This window comes from Talpa europaea (assembly GCF_964194135.1).
Source record: "Talpa europaea genome assembly, chromosome: 14".
Classification (NCBI taxonomy): Eukaryota; Metazoa; Chordata; class Mammalia; order Eulipotyphla; family Talpidae; genus Talpa; species Talpa europaea.
In genome coordinates, this window is record NC_140082.1 from 68,398,193 (window position 1) to 68,418,530 (window position 20,338).

Consider the following 20,338-nt stretch of genomic DNA (forward strand, 5'->3'; position numbering starts at 1 on the left):
ACCTTTTAACACCATAAATATCACGATTCAATTTCATCAATAAATTACTTATTTTTGTCCAAAAAAAGATAAAAATAGAAAATTATAATTTGGGAAAGAAGTGGCAAAGATTAGTATGTCCTGATTTATAATGATATATACATCATCATCATATATATAGTGCCTTGGTGTAAATAAGCAGGTTGGAAACGATTGATTTTTTTTTCCCTTTCAGCTGTTTACCTCTGTAAGAGAACAATGCAAAATAAAGCAAGGCTGGAATTAGCAGACTATGAAGCTGTAAGTATGAAGGACTTTCTGGCAATGAAAGTTACACAATGAACAAGAATAAGTCCTGTGATCATTTCTGGCACTCTTAACTTCAACACTCATGGATTTTAAGTATCAGATTTCCAGGGAACAGGCAATATAATGACTGAATAAATCCCTGACTTCCTCTCATCATTCACAATGAAGATATTGAGATTCTAATTATACAACCTCAGAGTATAAAGGAAGAAGCATCTTATTTGCTAAAATTGACTTAAGTGGGAAAAAAATTAGATGTATACTGTAAATAGTGAATATACTCAAAAAAGCAATTACAGTGGGAAAATCGTTTTTATGAAAACTTGAGCTTGGTCATCAGAACAGACAAAATTAATTTGATGTAATTTTCTCAGACAGTTGCTTTGCTGTAATTTACTGAATATGAAACACTGTCTAAAAATTGTAGTAGGCTGCCAAAAGTTTACATGATTGTCAGGAACTGGAAAGACTGAATCAATAGTAGAAAATTATTTACTTTTATATTCCTGCATAAATTGAGCACAGAAAAATCCAAGGATTAGTTCTGAACACTTGTTTTTTATGCAAGGTAGCCTTAGAGTTTTGGATTTTTAGTTGTATTTTCTAAAGTATTCGTAGATTTTAAAATCTACTAATGTAGTGTGTTTGGTTTTCCTGTTCTTCTATGACTGTTAATATGAGGATTAGTTGCATTCAGTGAGCATGACATCATGATTCGGAAACAGAGCACAAATAGTACTTTAAAATACTATCCTTTTTTGTTTGTTTGTTTTTTAACAAACATGTGTAGTGGATAAACCTAGAAGGGAATGGTGAAAATGAACACCAATGTTATATTTTTCAGGAGAGCCTGGCCAGGCTTCAGAGAGCATTTGCCCGGAAATGGGAGTTCATTTTTATGCAAGCAGAAGCACAAGCAAAGTGAGTCCGTGTGAGTCTTTTGGAGGATTGTCCAATTGTGGCTTTTTTTCCCAGAGACAATACAATTAACACTACTTTTTATTTATTATCACTATGTTGACAGAGTGGATAAAAAAAGAGACAAAATTGAAAGGAAGATCCTTGATAGCCAAGAGAGAGCATTCTGGGATGTACATAGACCTGTGGTAAGCAATGTTGTCTCAAATTCATAATCTCAAGCCTTTGAAAAGTGTGGGATGCCCTAAGAAAGAGAAGGAAGAATGTAGTAATCCCATTTCTTTCCCCCAAATAGTGGTAATTTAATTAAGAAAAAGGGGCTGCTTTTGTGTAGGAATAACCACAGTTCAACAGTGTTATATATATAGTTTATAAAACTGTATTTTTTCTACAAATGCATTATTTATTCATTACTTATTGAGGGGTTTGATACTTTTTCCCTAAGTTTTTGTTATGTTTTTATTTTATATTATTTTTAGTATTTCCTAAGTATTTTAGTCTGATTTGTGTGGTGTGGAAATAGAATACAACTCATAATGTCTAAAGGGCTGATTAATTCCAATTGTGACAGTATTTCTCCTTATTAGATTGAATTAAGGTGCTTAACCTACAATCTGTATATAAATTATGGGTCTATAAATAACCTTAACATTTGATGGGTCTTTTTTTTTTAAGACAATGTTGATTTAACTCACAGTATATGTCTTAGGGGTATAGGTTTACACCTCTACAAATGTATGTGATTTCATCACACCCACCACTAAAGCCCCAATAATTCTCCATTGGGCCCCCCTCTCCTTTTTGCTCCCACCTCACCACATCCCCCTCTTGTAGCTTTAGTCATAGTTTAATGTGCTCTTCCCCCTCCTGTTTACACCCTTCCCTCTCTACCTGCCCCTCCCCATACCCTCTTAGATGCCTCATATCTATGGCCAGCTTTCAAGGTTTGTCTTTGTCTGACCTTTTTTTTTTTTAATATATATTCCACATATAAGCGAAACCATCCAATATTTATCTCTCTCCTTCAGATTTATTTTGTTTATTATAATCCTTTCCAGATCCATTCATGTTGCCTCAAATGGAATGAGTTTATCTTTTTTGATTGCTGAGTATTTTTCCATAGCATATATATACCATATATTTTTGGTCCGTTTATCTGTTTTTGGGAATTTAGATTGTTTCCATATCTTGGCTATTGTAAGTAGTGCTGCAGTAACAGAGGAATGTAGGTTTTCTTTCAAATTAGTGTTATGTGTACTTTGTAGTTGATACTTTTTTATACTTGAAAGAAAAAAATAATGCAACAAAGCAGTTTTGCATGGCTACCTAATTTTTCCTGAATTTATAATAAAAGTCAAAATGGTGTTCCTCCCTTATTTTCCACCCTGTTTTACAAACTAATTCATCAATTGATTTTGCTGTCAACTTTGATGGGCCAGTATTTTAGGAGGTTCAAATTCAAATCTGTTTATACTTTTATTGATGTGTCTGGCCATTGTACCTACATTCAAAATCTTAGTTGATTTTCTTTCATTATAATGCGAAGCCATATGTCTAAGAGTAACAAATGAATGTTCTTGATTTATATCAGAAAACTTTGTGTAAAGAATTTAAAAATGATTTTAAGCATTTATGAGCATATATTTTTACTTTATGTTATGTCTTACTCTCCTATATGCCTCTTTAAATACAATCATTAGCAAATAATATTTACATAAATGTTAGAATAAATAGGAAGTTTACGTCATGAGACATCATATTTGATGAGAATACATTAAAATGTATTAACTAATACATGTATTTCAAGTAACTGAGGCTAAGTCAAAATAGAAAGATTCCAAATGTTTCAATTTTAGGTAATAATGCAATTGTTATTCTACATATTAAAGATTCTGTACTGAATATTTTTCTCTTTTGAATTCTTGAAGTAATAATATTTAGGTACATGGGGTATATGTACACAATGGAATACTATTCAGAGGTAAAAAAGGATAAACTCTTAACTGGCTTTCTTACTCAAAGTTCACCATGAGTTTTATTACTTATGGTGAAGGAGGATTATGAAGTCAAAGGAATAGGTATTGCAAGGATATGAAGAAGAATTTTTTCCATGTTTGTTTATTTTAAGCAACATCCAGACATCAGAAAATACATTACATTCCCATGTTCATCTGTTTTGTGTCCCTCAACATCTGGTGTCCCTTGATAGTGTCATTCAGGATTTTTTTTTTAAAGATTTACTTATTTATGCATATAAGAGCTGGGGTACAGGCCAGAGGTGTGGAGGGTGAGAGGATTCACCAGAGACAGAGTGGGAAACAGAACAGGCAGAATGACCGAAGTACACTGCTGAGGGGAGCAGCAGGCAAGTCAGGTCTGCTATGCCATATGGGTAGCTCCCTGGCTGTGGGAGATGGCACTCATGCTGCAGAGGCTGTGGACAGCTTCACAGGTTGGGTCTTAACCCCTTGCTCCACCAGGGAGGCCCTCATTCAGGATTTTGATGGCCCAAATCCTCCAGTCTACCAGAGGACTCACTGTATTCAGGTTCTCTTGGATTACCCACATGCATTCTATAGCATATACTAATGTTCTTGCTCATGTAAATCAATGCCACTTCAACGCACTCCCTTGCTCTATTGGCTAAGAATTGATCAGCCAATACCCTGCCTTCTGTGTGCCCTGTTGGAGTCAGAAACTATCCCAGTTGTTTCATGCTCTGTCTGGTTTGAATTAGATGCTGATTCTCTGCATCTTCCCACAAACGAAGAACATATGAGTATTCCCCAAGAGGTGTCCTGCTGCACTTTTAACTAGGGTTCTGTTTAGTTTGCATGTGGAGAATGAAATCATTGGCTTAATATCTTTAATTTAACATATATATATATATAATTATGCAGGTCTTTATATAACTTGAACATGTTATTTAATACTTGGGCATTGCTTATTTGCTTATTTTCTAGAAGAAAATAAACAAAGCTTCGATTTGTATGTGAGAATGGCATTCACCTAACTGAATGTTACTCTTAACTATTTATTTTTCTTACAATACAACTTCATGTTGGGCATGTTGCTCTTTCATTTTTAGCTTAAACATTTATAAGTAGACCTTGGCTCACTGTAAAGAGTTGACGTTTGTCTCTAGACCATGTCGCCACATAGTCACTACCTTGTATCTTGGCCTGAATTCTTAAGGAGGGTTGATTGACAAGGATAATTATGTTGACAGGGACATTTATAGTAAGCACTCCTAGAAGATTTTTTAATGGCTGCTTCCTCAGCAAAATATATAAGCTATATCTCTATTTAGCGACTACAGTGTCAACTAAGCGATGCTAAGAAGAGTTGATTTTTTTTTTAACATAATGAACTACTCAAAAAAAGCAGAATAGGAGAAATAACAATATTGAAAGTTTCTGAGGATGGCTGCGCTTTTTGTGCTTATTCCTAGACATTGGCTCTGTACTTGTCATAATGAATCTAATGTCAGCATATTTAGATTTGAAATCTTGTATACCATGGTTAAAAAATAATAGTTATTTTACATGAGCTGAATTTCTGCTTAAATCTTATTCTGACAGTGGCAATCATGACAGACTACTTTTGTCTTTTAGTAATTATGCTATAAAATTTAAATGTTATTTAAAATGGTGATCCCTTTTAGATGTATATCTAACTCCTGTATTGACACCAAATTATTATTATTACAACAAACTAGAATGCCACAATGTATGTCAGGTAATACCAGACAGAAGTTTAATTTAGGATGTTTAGGACATTTCATTGCATACCAAAGCTCACAAGATGTCTCATTGTCTAGGAAACTGTTCAGCTGTGTACTCTCCAGTTTTAGTCATGTCACCAATGACTAAAAAGAAGTGAGGTCTAGGAACAGATTGTGTATGGTCTGGTAAACCTGACAGTGTAATTTATTATGCTCATCTTAGACAATTACCCCTTTCTGAGAATTAAAAATATAATTTATAAATTGAAAATATAAGAGAGAGCAGCAAGATGGCAGAGAACAGAGTGAGTAGAGCTAGATTGCAACAGAGCAAAGACACTAACTTCTGAAGAGAAAACATGATTACAGCATATACTAGGAGCAAATGATAGATGAAGCAGGCCCCAGAGAGCAAGAGAATAGGTTATCCTAGTAACTCAGGTGGGTTTGGTGACCCCATAGAGTGTGGTGGGGCCCTCAGGTGACAGAGTGGAACTGGCAATCAACTCTGACCTGGCAGACCCCAGAAAGTCTGGAGCCACAGCTGGATGCAGCTTAACCATGATTGGCCTCAGTAGAACTCAACTGGGCTGGGACCTGAAAACAACCCACCATTAGTAAATCTCAGCAGACAACAGCAAGCCCTGGGAAAGGACCTGGAAGCAGTCCCACTCACTGCAGCAATATCCTACAGTCTCCAGTGAACACCTAGTACAGAATCTGAAAGTATCTCCACCAGTGACACTATCAGTGTCACTGATAAAAAGCCAAAATAAAAAAAAAAAGACAGGAAGTAGTCTTAGTCTTAAAATAGTGAGATGTAGGGCACTATTTGGAGAGCTATTCCCATTGAAAGGAACTGGATTGATTACCATTTGGACATTAGAGAATAGTGCAGACTTCAACAGTGTTGATAATGAACAGATTCACTCTTCATTGAATAAGAGGTAAGTGGACACTCAAACCTGAGTATGGTCATCTAGATTATGGATATTGGTGGCAGGACTGTTGGCCTATTCAAAGGCCCTAGATTAGAGGGAGTGGAGGTTGTGTGGCAGCATACTCCTTTGAAAGAGGAGAAAACTTTGTGGAGGAGCTGGTTGCTCCTCACAAGCTGGGTCAGAAGTAAAGATAAAAACAGAACAGGCATTGTGATCTGCTCTCCCCCTTCACATACATTAGGACTAGTGGTTACTTTGTAAGGTACAGTGAGAATACAGAGACAACCAAGTCTTATCCCAGACCCTGTATAGTAGAGGTCTTATATAGTATAGTAGAGGTCTTACTTATAGTATACTTACCCTGTATAGTAGAGGTCCTACTTATCCCAGACCCTGTATAGTAGAGGTCTGGGGAGTACCACAAACATAAATCATCTCCACCCCATTTCATTCACATAAATATCTGGACCACTCCAAATTTCTCCACGATCCTACTGATTCAACAACCACAAAAATAGGCATGAGTATGTACAGAAGCCAACAAAGGAAAACAATCAATCAATCAATAAAATCAAACAAAACCACAGTGTCACCTGGGGGACAAGTAAGAGTTTAAACCCTTAACTTACTGTAAAGATATTAAAAATGTCAAATATTTGGGAGACCTCAGTTAGCAAAATGGGAAAACTTTATATGGAAATATGAGATTTCAAAAGAATATGTTTTCGTAAGAACAACTCTTCTGAATCCAAACACAGAAGGATAGAAGATAATGTCAGAAATGCTGTAACAAAGAAACTCAAAGAGAGAGAAGAGAATTCAGAATAAGTCAAAATAATACAAAAGAACAAGACAAAGTAATACAAGAGAATTCAAAAAAGCTAATCAAAGAGATGCAACAAAATTTACAAAAGCAAATTAATGTGCTCAAAAATAAAATCAATGAACAGAAGATAGAAACTGAAGCTTTAAGTAAGAAAATAACAGAAATTCTGGACGTAAAGTATTCAACAAATGAGATCTAGGAATCTAGAGACCTATGTAAATATGAACTGTGACTCTGAAGATAATAATATACTAAGGACACAGGTGAAAGAAGAGAGAGAAATTATATGCAATTAAGAGGTGATTTGAGGACTCTTGACACCATTGAGAAAGTCACATAAGGATAATGGGTATCTAAAAATGACAAGAGTGAGCGGGGAGCAGAGAACCTACACAGGAAATAATAGACAAAAACTTTTCAAAAAATAATTAAATAGATCACTCCATGAAGATAAAAGAACATCTGGTTACCTGTATGCAACAGGCCCTACACCAAGACACATAGTAGTGGTATAATAAGAGTTCAAAACAAAGAAAGACTATTGCAGAGAATATGCAGAGAATACTATGGCTAGAGAATAAAAGCAGGTAATATATAAAGGTTCTTAAATCAGACTTACATCAGACTTCTCAACAGAACTTTAATAGGCAAAAAGAGAATGGAATGATGTATTGAAAATATTCAAAATCTGCCAGATCAGAATATAATATCCCACAAGACTCTCAGATTCACAGGAGAAGTAAGTCTTCCCAGACAAACAAAAACCAAAGGAATTTGAAAAATGTACACCTCTCCCACAAGAAATGTTGAAAGGAACACTCTTATCTAAATCAATGCAAAGAAAATCTACAAATAAATAAATACATAGATCCATGAAACTATTAAAAAATGACAGTAGCAATTCCCTATCTATCACTGTAAATGTAATGGCCTTAACTTGCCAATCAAGGACACAGAGTGGCTGGTTGGATCAGAAAGCAAAACACTGTTGTCTCAGGAGACCCATCTGAACTCCAAAGATAAATATAGACTCAAAGTGAGTTGCTGTAAATCAATTTTACAAGCAAATGAGGTCCCCCAATAGGTAGTAAGAACAATACTCATATCAGATAAAATATGCCTCTATTTAATAAAAAGTAACAAGAGATGGGGATGGCATTAAATAATGATTACAAGATTAATGTATCAGAAAGCCATAACATACATCAATATCTATGCACCAAAAGGAACACCAAAATATTTGGCTTATATTAACAAATCTAAAAACAGACATTGTAACAGGGGACTTCAACACTCAACCTACATGAATGGACTAATTTACCAGGCAGAAAATCAACAGAGAAATAGTAGCCTTAAAAAGAAATTAGACCATGTGGTTCTAATATGTATTAATAGGCCACAACACCCTGAAAAATCTGAGTGCACATTCCCCCAAGTGCACATGGAACATTCTTCAAGATAAACCCCATGTTGGATCATAAAACAAATGTTAATAAATTCATGAAGTTCAAAATCATATCACACACCTACTCTGATGAAAAGAAAGAAAAAAATGGCACCAAATGAGAAATCAACCACAAATTGAAAGCTGGAATATACCTCTAATATTTGGAGACTGAATATTTGATGACTATTGGTTAATGAGGAAATGAACAAGTAAATTAAAATATATCTGATACAAAAAAATCAAGGCTCTCCTACCAGAATATGGATGCAACAAAGTCTGTATTGGGGTAATTATATAGCAATACAGTCCAATATCAAGAAACAAAGACATGAAATAATCAAAGTTACAGAGCAAATAAACAAAATAGAAGTAACAAGTTTTAAAAAGATCAATGAAACCAAAAATGGATTCTTTGGAAAAATAGAATATACATAAATGAAATTTAGCTAGATTCGCTAAGAAAAAAAATTGGAAAAATTCTAGAATAGAAGCAAATGTAAAAGAAGATAAAAGAGACATCTCCGAAATACAGAGGACCATCGGAGACCACTTTGAATGTCTTTATGCTAACAAATTTGAAAATCTGGAAGAAATAGACAAATTCATGGAAGCATACAACCTTTAAAGACTGAGTTAGGCAGAATAGAAGACCTGAGCTGATCTGAACAAATTCCATAACGAGGATTTTTCACTAGTGAATTCTACCAAACCTTTAAGGACAAGTTAATCCCTATACTTTTCAAGCTCTTAAAAAATAATAATAATAATAAAATGAAATGAAATGACATAAAAATAAAACCAAAGAAGAGGGAATGCTCCAAAATATTTTGTATGAAGCCAACAACATTCTGATTCCAAAAGCAGACAATAGCATCACAATAAAAGAAACTTCCAGGTCAAATGCAAAAATCCTCAACAAAATCTTATCACACTAAATTCAATAGTACATGAAAGGTATCATACTTTATGACCATGTTGGATTTATTCAAGTGATGCAAGGATGGCTATATATTCATACATATATATATATGTATGTATATATTTATCACACATATATATCAACCAGTGTCATTCACCACATAAATAAAAGGAAAAATAAAAATCAAATGATGATACCACAGAACTTAATATTAAGAAACTGAAAGCTTTTCTTCTAAAAACAAGTGTACAACATGGATGTACACTCTCACCAATACTGTTCAACATAGTACTGGAAGCCTAGCTAGAGCAATTAAACACGGGACAGATATAAAAGGAATCAAAGTTAGAAAAGAAGTAAAGCCATCATATTTGAAGATGACATAATAATATACATAGAAAACCCTAAAAGATTCCAATAAAAAAATGAGAAAGAATAGTAAAATGGCAGCCTACAAAATCAATATGCAAAAATCAATAGCAAAAAAAATCAATTGAGCAATCCCATTTATAGTATCATCACAATCCCATTTACAGTAGCATGGAAAAGGATTATATTTCTAAAAATAAACCTAACAAAGGAGGTGCAAGAACTAGTCGATGAAAAATATGACATTGCAAAAATAAATAGAAGACACAAGGCATGGGAAAATATTCCATGCTCATGGATTGAAAGAATTAATATTCTTAAAATGTTCATCCTATGTGAATGATTATATAGATTGAATGTAACTCCCATCAAAATTTTAATAGAAAAGATCCCAAATAGCCAAAGCAATCTTGACACAAATTAAGTGGAATGATCAAAACAGGGTGGGAAGAGCACAAGGGACCATGGTGATAGTTCATGGGTGAATGGGTACAGGGAATTTCACAGGGACTATAACCAAGATGAAAATGCATACATTGTACAAAAATGAAAAATTATGTAAAAATATATAATAAATTAATAAAAATTAAAACAACCAAAAAAGAAAGTGGATATCATGCTGCCAGTCTTCATAGTACTGTAAGTTTATAATAATAAACACAGTATGTTTTGGGAATAAAAATAGAAAACCAGATCAATGGAGTAGAATTAAGTCCAGAAATAGGGCCTCCCTGGTGACCTAGGGATTAAGTGCCAGTGCTATCACCACTATGATGGGAGTTCGATCCCTGACAAGGTTGCTAACCCACACATGGTGCAGCAGACCTCTCCTGTCTCACTCACTGCTCCCCTTAGCAGTGCATTTCAGTAAATCTACCTGTTCTGCTCCCCAGTTTCTCTAGTGATTCTTCTCACCCCCTGCCATACGTCTGGCCTACACCCTCATTCTTCTACACACAAAAAATGGGAAAGAAAAGAAACCATAGATAATCTCACACATATAAACTGTTAAACTGTGAACAAATCAAAGAGTATATAATGGGGGGGAATGAAAGCCTCTTCAATAAATATATTTGGTGCATTTGATAAAATCAGTGTGATCCATTGTTTCAACAATGACATGACAGTAACAAGAAGATGTGTCACAGACTTCATTCCATAAGAGCTCCAAGTTTAGTATTGTGCCATCCACAGTGGAGGGTCTGCTGAGGTCATGCCTTCCACAGCCTGTGCCTCCCCAGTGACTGCAAGTAAGGGGCACTGAGAGACCAAGTCTGAGACACATATCTGCTGGCTTTGACTCAAAGATTCACTGGTAGCTTTGCTGAAACTTCTTGAAGGACAGCAGGGAAGATCCCTTCCCTGTGCCTTCTCTGCAAACTTCTCCCCTACCCCTTCACTCAGTTCCAAAACAGTAAGATGATTCCTCCAACATTTACCAGTTTTCTTTCTTGAATGTTTTATCTTCTTTTGGTGACTGCTTCTTTGAAGATCCAGAAAAAGAGAGATGATCTCAGGCCATGTGAATTCTGCTAAAACTTACATATTTAGTGTTATGTTTCTGTATCTGGCCATTTTTTTATTGATTTTTATATAATAACTGGGGTACAGGCCAGATGTGTGGGAGGGTGAGAGGATTCACTAGAGACACAGTGGGAAACAGAACAGGCAGATTGACAAAATACACTGCTGAGGGGAGCAGCTAGTGCAGCAGAAGAGGTCTGCTGTGCCATGTGGGATTCTCACAGGCCAGGATTGAACCTGCGCTGCAGAGGCCGTGGACAGCTTCACAGTGCAGCGCTCAACCACCTGCGCCACCAGGCAGGCCCTGTATCTAGCCATTTTTATACAGATCTAGTTCATTCTTTAAAACAGAGCTCTAGATTCAATCTTACAAATATATCGCATCTAATGTATTTTCCCTTAACTGATGTTATTGCACCAGGAAGGCACAGAGCTGGTTCTCTCAGATCCGAGCAGACAGGTTAAGGAGAGTCCTGGAGCCCTCAATAGCTTTCTCAGGCTTCTATTGAGCTTGTCCATGTAGTGCAGCAACCAAGTACATGGCAGGCAGGGGTGCCGGGGGTCCAGGAGGCCAGCAGGCCTCTCGGCCCCCAGCAAATATTCACTCTTTACTGTGCTCTGACATTCTCTCTCCCTTGCCTCTGCTTCTCTTGGAAAATATAAATGCTGCAGCTATAGCCCACAGAAGTAAACAATACAACTGACTATGACGATGTAACAAGATACAAGTGCGGGCCATCAGGCTTGCAGTCCTAATGGAGGGAGACAGAAAAGCCTAAAAATCATTTACCCTACAGATATATATTTATATTGTTTCATTTTTAGTGAAAGAGACCATGGCCCAAACAAAGAGCTGCCCTAGTGAATGGGAGAAAATATTTGCACACCATACATCCGATAATCTTTGTAGAATATTTACAAAGAGCACTTATGGACTCAACAAAAATAAAATAAACAGCCCAGTCAAAAAACGGGCAAATGAGCTAAATTGGCACTTCTCCAAAGAAGAGAGGCAGATGGCCATCAGACATATGAAAAAATGCTCATTATCACTTATCACAAAGGAAATGCGAATTGAAACCACTAGGAGATACCACTTCACAACTGTGGAAATGACCATTATCAAAACAAAGGAAAACACAGAGAAGTAATGGTGAAAGTGTGCAACCAGTGTACCTCCTACTCCATAGTCTGTTTCATAAAGTAAATAGGGAGTAATGTGGCTTTCATCAAGAAAGAAGCTGCAAAAATAACTAGCTCCCAATTGTATCCATCTGATTAGATAGTAATATTTCATATATGATATAGCTATTTTTACTTATAAGTGTCTTGTTATAAGCATATTTTACTTGTGTGTTTTATAGAGGGCTTTTGAAAATTCTTTTTTAATTCCTTTTGCTATTTTCAAAATCCCAGACTTCAGGACATATTTATGACATTGTAGGTTAATACTGACATGGGGAACCCACTATCAAGTGAAAATCATCCATGTCCAGGATGGCTAGACAATATACATCCCAAAGAGCAGTACCAATAGTGTTGCCTCAGTAACTACTATCTCCTAAATTTAATAATATAATTTCTATAGCCTATATATTTTATTATTTTAAGAAGGTTATAAAGTATATTAGATATAAATTTATCTTGTTTACAAAATTAGTACATAAAAAGCATGTCCTTGTTTTTTTTTTTTTAGGGTTTTGAAAGAGTAATTTTAAAAATATGAAGTAACTGCAAATTTTTAAAGTGTGGAGACTGATAATCCCATTTAAATTAAAACTTCTTACTCAAATTTCACAGATTAATAGCATAGTTTAATTGAAAGATTATTTTTTTTAATTTTTTAAGATTTATTTATTTATTTTTTATACAAACACTGGGTACAATCAGAAGCGCGGGAGGGTGAGAGAATTCACCAGAACCAGAGCGGGGAACAGAACAGGCAGACTGACGAAATACACTGCTGAGGGGAGGAGCGGGCACAGCAAGAGAGGTCTGTGGCACCATGTGGGAGGCCAGGGATCAAACTGGCACTGCAGGGGCTGTGGGCAGCCTTGCAGCCTGCTCAACTGCTGCGCCACCAGGGGAGGCCCTGAAAGATTCTTAAGTTATGTAATTATATTTCCCTGGCACAATTAACTTTATCAATATGTAAAGTATCCTTGCTATTAAAATCTAGAAATGGAGTTATCCTTGAAGAACTATTTGTTGAATTTTGTTTTTATTACTTCCTCTTTCACAAGTCGACTGCTAGATATTTCAATAAATTTGTAGCAGAAAACTGTAATTCTTATAAAACTTTTTCTAATGGAAGTAAAGGCTGTCTGCTACATTGCATTTTGTTTGGTTTGCTTTGATTTAATTTGATTTGACTCTGATTTTTATTTTATCAAAAATATGTTGGAAAAAATGAGCCAGAAATAATAAAGGAAGAGAAATCTCAAAAAAAAAAAAAGAATCCTTAAAGAGTACCTAAAATAAAGTTAATGTAAGCTATATTACATGAATTTATACTTAGACTTGTAGAAAATATGTGTAATATATGATTTTACTTTTTAAAAATCATGCAGTCTCTTCAAATGATATAATCATTATATTGTACTTAATATCTTTATGATATAAATTTCTCTAAGCATGGCCATGTTTACTGCAAAACAATGACATTAAGACATTAAAAATGACTTTTTAGTTATCAAAGACTCCATATATTACCAAAAACTCAAGAGAAATACTAAATTGCAATAAATGTCAGAGATTATTTGGGATTTGGGTTGATTTGTATACTTAATATTTCAATAACTTCATAAAGCCCCTTCAAAGGGTAATGTATTCTTAATCTGTATTGCTACAACTTTAGCAACTAATTACATAGAGATACAAATTCTGCCTATCACAGTGCTGAAAAAGATACAGCTTTCAAGTTTTGTGCCAGGTTCTAGATAGCATATATATATATATATATATATATATATATATATATATATATATTTTCACAAAATGTGATTAAGTTTCAGTTGAAGAGGTGAATGTGGAAGGGGCACAGTGTATAAACAAGAACCACCCCCCAAAATTTCTGAAATTATTGAAGACATTAGTAACCCTGAAAATAAGAGTACCTCCAAAGTGTAATTCATATTTTGAAAATGTTACCAAGTAAAGCTGAGTGACATTTATTCATATATCCCATGTTGGTTACTAAATGACTGACATGTTATGTTTGAAGAACAAAATCTCAATATACACACTTATTTTAATCAAAACTATCTAAATATCATGTCAACCTTAGATGGCAGAAGTGATTAATTGAAATTGTCGTTTTAAATTATTTTTCCAACTTCATTGAGATAAAATTAACATAACTGCATACAAGCATAAGGTGTACACTATTTAATACATGTATCCAGTATTGTAAAATGATTGTCACATTTAATTAACATATCCATCACTTCACATTATTATAATTTTTGTAAGTTACATTGCATTTTATTTGTACCATAAATATTTTTTTTTAATTGGGGCAACATTGGCTTACAATGCTCTATATGATTTACAGATATAGGATCACACCTTTCAGGATATGTACCACCATCAAGACATTCACAGTCCTCCACTTAGTCCATTGTGCTGCCTCCCTTCTAGCACTCACCCATACCCCTCCCTTGTCTCTTCTCCCTCTGGTAGCTCCAATTCTACAGTCACATTTCTAGGGTTTATTATTGGCTTGGTTTTATCTGACACTTTGGTTTCTTTATATTCCGCACAAAGGTGACACCATCCAGTAGTTGGAGAATTATCTTAAAATCTTCCTGCTAAGGTCATAGTCATGATCAAAACTAACTTATAACTGGAGTTTGTACCTTTTAAATTTGTTCACCTATTTCTTCCACTATTCACCCTCTGCTTTGGTCTGTTTCTATGAGAAACTCTACATATAACTGAAATTATGCAGTATTTGTTTCATTTCTGATTATTTCACTTAGCATAATGTTCAGTTATAAGGTTCAGTTATGCTATCACAGATAGCAGGATTTTCTTCTCTTTATGGCTGAGTAATGTTCCACTATAATATATGCATATAAATATTCATATATTCATATATTACCATGTTTTTATCTTTATCCTTCATCTGTTGGTATATACTTAGATTCTTCCAAAGTCTTGGCTATTGTAAATAATGTTACAAGTGAACAAGTAGCTGCAGATAGCTCTTTGAGATAATTGTTTCATTTCCTTGAATATATACCCAGAAGTGGAACTGGACTTGTTGAAGCCTGTAATAGTTCTGTTTTTAATTTGTTGAGTAATCTTCATACCATTTCCATGTTTGTGTAGCAATTTATATTCCACCAATAGTATATAGTGTTCTCTTTTTTCATTCACAAATATTATTTTTTAAAGATTTATTTATTTATGCATATAAGAACTGGGGTGCAGGCCAGAGGTGTGGGGCTGATATGATTCACCAGAGATAAGATGGGGAACAGAACAGACAGATCGACTGAAATACACTGCTGGAGAGCAGCGGGTGAGTCAGGAGAGGTCTGCTGTGCCATGTGGGTAGCTCCCTGGCCGGGGATCAAACTCGTGCTGCAGTGGCTGTGAATAGCTTCATAGTGCCGCATCTTAACCCCTTGTTCCACCAGGGAGGCCCCCTTCACAATTATTTTTATGATAAGAGCTACTCTAGCAGCTGTGGCGTGATACCTCATCATTAATTCAGTTTGCGTTTCCCTTAAGATAATGATGTTGAGCATCTTTCCAAGTACCTGTTTATTTTTAATTTATTTATTTACACATAAAATAGCTGGGGTATAGGCCAGAAGTGCTGGGGGAGGGTGAGAGGATTCACCAGAGACAGAGTGGGGAACAGAACAGGCAGATTGTAGGAGCAGCGGGCGAGACAGGAGATGTCTGCTGACCATGTGGGTCACCTTTCTGGCAGGGATGGAACTTGTGCTGCAGAGGCTGTGAATAGCTTCACAGCGCAGTGCTTAACTTCTTGCACCACCAGGGAAGCCCCCATACATGTTGACCATTTGAATATTTTCCTTGGAAATATTTTGCTCATATAATTTGACATTCTTAAATTAGATTATTTGTTTTCTTTTGCTATTGAGTTATAGGAGTTGTTTGTATTTTATTTTTTAATTTTAAACCTTTAACAGATATAAGTTTTGCATATTTTTTTCCCATTCTGTAGGTTGCCTTTTCACTTTGGTTGATAATTTCATTGCTTTGGTACTACTAGTTTATTTTTGTTTTTGTTCCTTGTTATTTCAGTGTCAAACTAAAAAAAAAAAATGTTGCCAACATTAATGATAGAAGTTTTTTCTCATTTTCATCTAAAAATTTATGACTTCAGACCTTTTAAATCTTTAAACATTTCATGTTATTTTGTGAAATGGTGAAAAAGAAATCCAATTTCATTCTTACCATCCTTTTCTTCATTGAGTAATTTTTAATACATTTTCAGTGTTAGCTAACTATAAATACAGGGGTTTATTCTGGGCACATGATATGATTTTATTTTTTTTCTCTTACCTGCTTACTCTAGTAATTACTTCCAGTTATATATGAGCATTTTGTAGTAGGTTTATTGATGCCAATTTCAGAATTTCAGAGAACTTGTTTTACTATTTTTCAGAACATGATCATTTGAAGAGCAAAATCTATACTATATGAAATGTAGCATTACATAGGACACAAATTGATATCTAGTATGAACAATTGGGAAATTTTATAAACATGGAATTTGCAAAAGACTTGTTTCTAAAAGTAGGTTGCAGATTTGGAATAGTGAATTTGTTTTAGGAAACTTTGGTGTGATGACATAGCATCTAGATAGAGACAAATCTTGTCAATAGTTGTAGATATGGGACAAAATTGCAGCAAATTTGGGGTTATAGAATTAACTTTGAAATGCATCAACTTAAAAGTAACAACTGAAGCCCTGAGGCAGGGATAGTTATTCAGAGAAAGCACTGAGGTCAAAGAGGGTTTATTTTACATTTGGAAGATCTGTTATCTCTCTTCCTCCTATACACAAACCATAAAGACAGAACAAAGTACTTTAATCCTATATTTTTCATCAAAAATATAATAATGGAATAGTCTGGTGAAATAAGTTTGTCTGTCTCTCTGTATGAAATTTACTTTCAGAACAAATTATTGCCCTAAGTATAAAATGAAAAACTATAAAACTTCAAGCATATGAGACAACCTAAATGACATTAATTTGGTAATAACTATTTGCAAAACCAAAAGCATGATACATAAGGTCCTCTGTGGTGGCACAAGGAGTTAAGATGCAACCTATGAAGCTATCTGCAGTCACTGCATTATGAGTCCGATCCCCGTCCAGGGAGCTACCCACATGGTGCAGCAGACCTCTCTGGACTCACCTGCTGCTCCACTCAGAGTGTATTTCAGTGAGTCTGCCTGCTCTGTTCCCCACTCTGTCTTGAAGTATCATGTGTATAAAACACTGCAACAAATAATGGGGTATCAAAATACATAGGCAAATGCCATCCTACACAAAATAGACATTGCCATTATGGCAATAGTAGTAAGGAACTATATAAATAACCCCTCACCACTCAATAGACTGGCCAAATAGATAATCAACAAGGAAAAGGTGCCCCAAAATAAGGAATTAGGCCACATTTATGGGAGACAGTGCCCCCATAAAGCAGGGTATACATTTTCTCAAGTGAATAGTGATTATTTTCCAAGATAGACCATATCTTGAGTCACCAAACAACTTTTAATTTTTAATAAATGAAGATATCAAGTATTTTCTCTAATCACATGGTATGAAAGTAGAAATCAGCCCCAGATGAAAGCAGGAACAAAAAATTCTAATGTGGACACTGAAAAATATACCACTGAAAGACCACTTAGTTAGTGAGGCAATAAAGAAAAAAAAATTAAATGCATGGAGTCAAACAAAAATGATATGAACTACTAGAATCTATTGTTGAACAACAACAACTAAAAAAAAAAAAAAACTGAAGGAATTATATATCAATATGGGCCTATATCAATAAACAAGAAATATTATAACTTATAACTTAAAGAAGTAGAGAAAGAAGAACAAACCAAATCAAAACTCAGTAGGAAGTTGGAATTAATTAAAAAAACAGAGCAGAAATAAATGAAAAAAATAAAAATGACAATAAAAGTATAAATGAAATGGTGGGGGAGGAGGGCTATCAAAAAAATCATTGAAACCATGTGAGTTAGCTCCCTGGCCAGGGATAGAACTCATACTGTAGTGGCTGGTGATAAGCTTGATAGATCTGGGACTTAACCCCTGTGCCACCAGGGAGTCCCCTTTCAAACTTTTCAAAAAATTGAGGAAGAAGAATGCTTTCAGAAACATTTTATGAGGCAACATTACTCTGATAATAAAAATAGATAAGGACATCACAACAAAAGATAACTCCAGAACAACCCCCCTGGTGAACATAGGTGCAAACATTCTAAACAAAATCTTAGCAAATCAAATTCAACAATACATTAAAAAGATAGTACATCATGATCAATGGAATTTATTCCAAGAATGCAAGGATAGTTCAACATCAATAAATCAATTAATGTAATTTACTTATTGATGAAAGGAAAGATAAGCATTATATTATCAGGACCTCCCTGGTGGCACATGGGGTTAACTCTCAGCACTATCAAGATATAGCCAGCCACTGCAGCATGAGTTTGATCCCTGGCCAGGGAGTAACCGACATGGCACAGCAGACCTCTCCTGTCTTGCCCGTGGCTACACTCAGAAATGTATTACAATAAATCTGTCTGCTGTGCTCTCCATTCTGTCTCTGGTGAATCCTCTCACCACCACCACCCCATACCTCTGGCCTATACCCCAGTTCTTGTATGCATAAATAAATAAAAAGAAATCTTTTAAAAATTCATCTGATTATATCAATAATACAGACAATGCATTTGACAAGATTCAATATCAGTTTATGATATAAGCACTCAAAAAGTTGGATAGAAGTAATACAATTTAATATATAAAGGCCATACATGAAAAAGCCATAACTAACAATCAGAAGGAAAATTGAAAAGTCTTTCTTTAAGATCAGACACAACAAACATATATCTACTTTCACCACTACTATTTAACATTCTATTGAAAGCCCCACCTAGAGCAAGTAGGATGAGAAAGATATAAAGAAATCCAATTTTGAAGAGAAGTAAAATTATCACTATTTGTGAGGACATGATATTATACAATCAAAACCCCAAATACTTCATTAAAAAACTATCAAAAACAATGTTTCATTACAGTAAAGTGACACATTAAAAATTAATTTACAAAAATCCAAATCATTCCTATATATATAAACAATGAAATAGAAGAGAAAGCAATCAAGAAAACAATCCTATTTACTATTGAATGAAATATATTAAATACCTGTGATTAAACATAAGTGGTGAAAGACCTGTACAATGAAAACTGGGAGCCATTGCTAGAAGAAATTGAAGAAGACACAAAGTAATGATAACCCTAATTATGGGTTGAAAGAACTAAAATTGTTGAAATAGCCATATTACTCTAAGTAATATACAATTTCAATGCAATCCATATCAAAGTCTCAATATTATTATTTAAAGAAATAATGTTTATTCTACTGAAATCCATATGAAACCACAAAGACCCTAATAGCCAAAGAAATTTGGACAGAAAAAAACAGTAGCATCACACTCCCAGACATCAAACTGTAATACCAAACTGTAGTGATCAAAACAGTAGTGTAATGTGGGGGAGAAATGGACACACTGGACAATGGAATAGAATTGAGAGTACAGATCATACCACACTATAATAAAAGAGAGAAAATTATAAACTATAGAAACTCTCTTCAACAAATGGTTTTAGGGAAACTGGACAGTCATATACAACAGAACGAATCTAGAACACTATCACACACCATATGTAAAAAAATAACTCAGAATGGATTAAATATTGGAAATAAGAACTGAAACTATAAAATATATAGAAGAAAACATGGGCAAAATATGCTGCGACATTGGCTTCAGGGATGTCTACACCAAACTAAAAGCCATCTGCACATTGAATTAAATTAACAATGAAACAAAAGTTGGTCTGAAGGTAAATTGGCTCAATTATTGTGGAAAGCAATATTGAGTTTCCTCACAAAAATTAAAAAATGAAATTGCATGCAATCCAGTTATCACACTTCCTGGCATTTACCTGAGAAAACTACAAAAACACTAATTCAAACAGTTTATGTACCCCTTATCTATACCACAGCTCCATTTACTATTACCAAGAGTTAGAAATATTTATGTGCCCACACAGAGATGAGTGGATAAAGATATGGTATATATACAACATGGAATA

The 20,338-nt window shown here is 34.6% G+C and overlaps 1 protein-coding gene across 13 annotated transcripts in view; it reads left to right on the forward strand.

The window, feature by feature from the left end:
- RGS7 (regulator of G protein signaling 7) overlaps positions 1–20,338 on the forward strand; it is a gene marked incomplete at both ends in the record, with an annotated part of 489,391 nt that overhangs the window by 395,239 nt on the left and 73,814 nt on the right. For 12 of the 13 annotated variants that reach the window (XM_084253313.1, XM_084253315.1, XM_084253309.1 and 9 more), the window contains 3 exons: positions 215–279; positions 1,133–1,209; positions 1,313–1,394. The exons of the other annotated variant lie outside the window; for it this stretch is intronic. In XM_084253313.1, the coding sequence (XP_084109439.1) occupies positions 215–279; positions 1,133–1,209; positions 1,313–1,394 (224 nt within the window). The remainder of the gene's footprint in view (positions 1–214; positions 280–1,132; positions 1,210–1,312; positions 1,395–20,338) is intronic. 13 annotated transcript variants of the gene reach the window in all.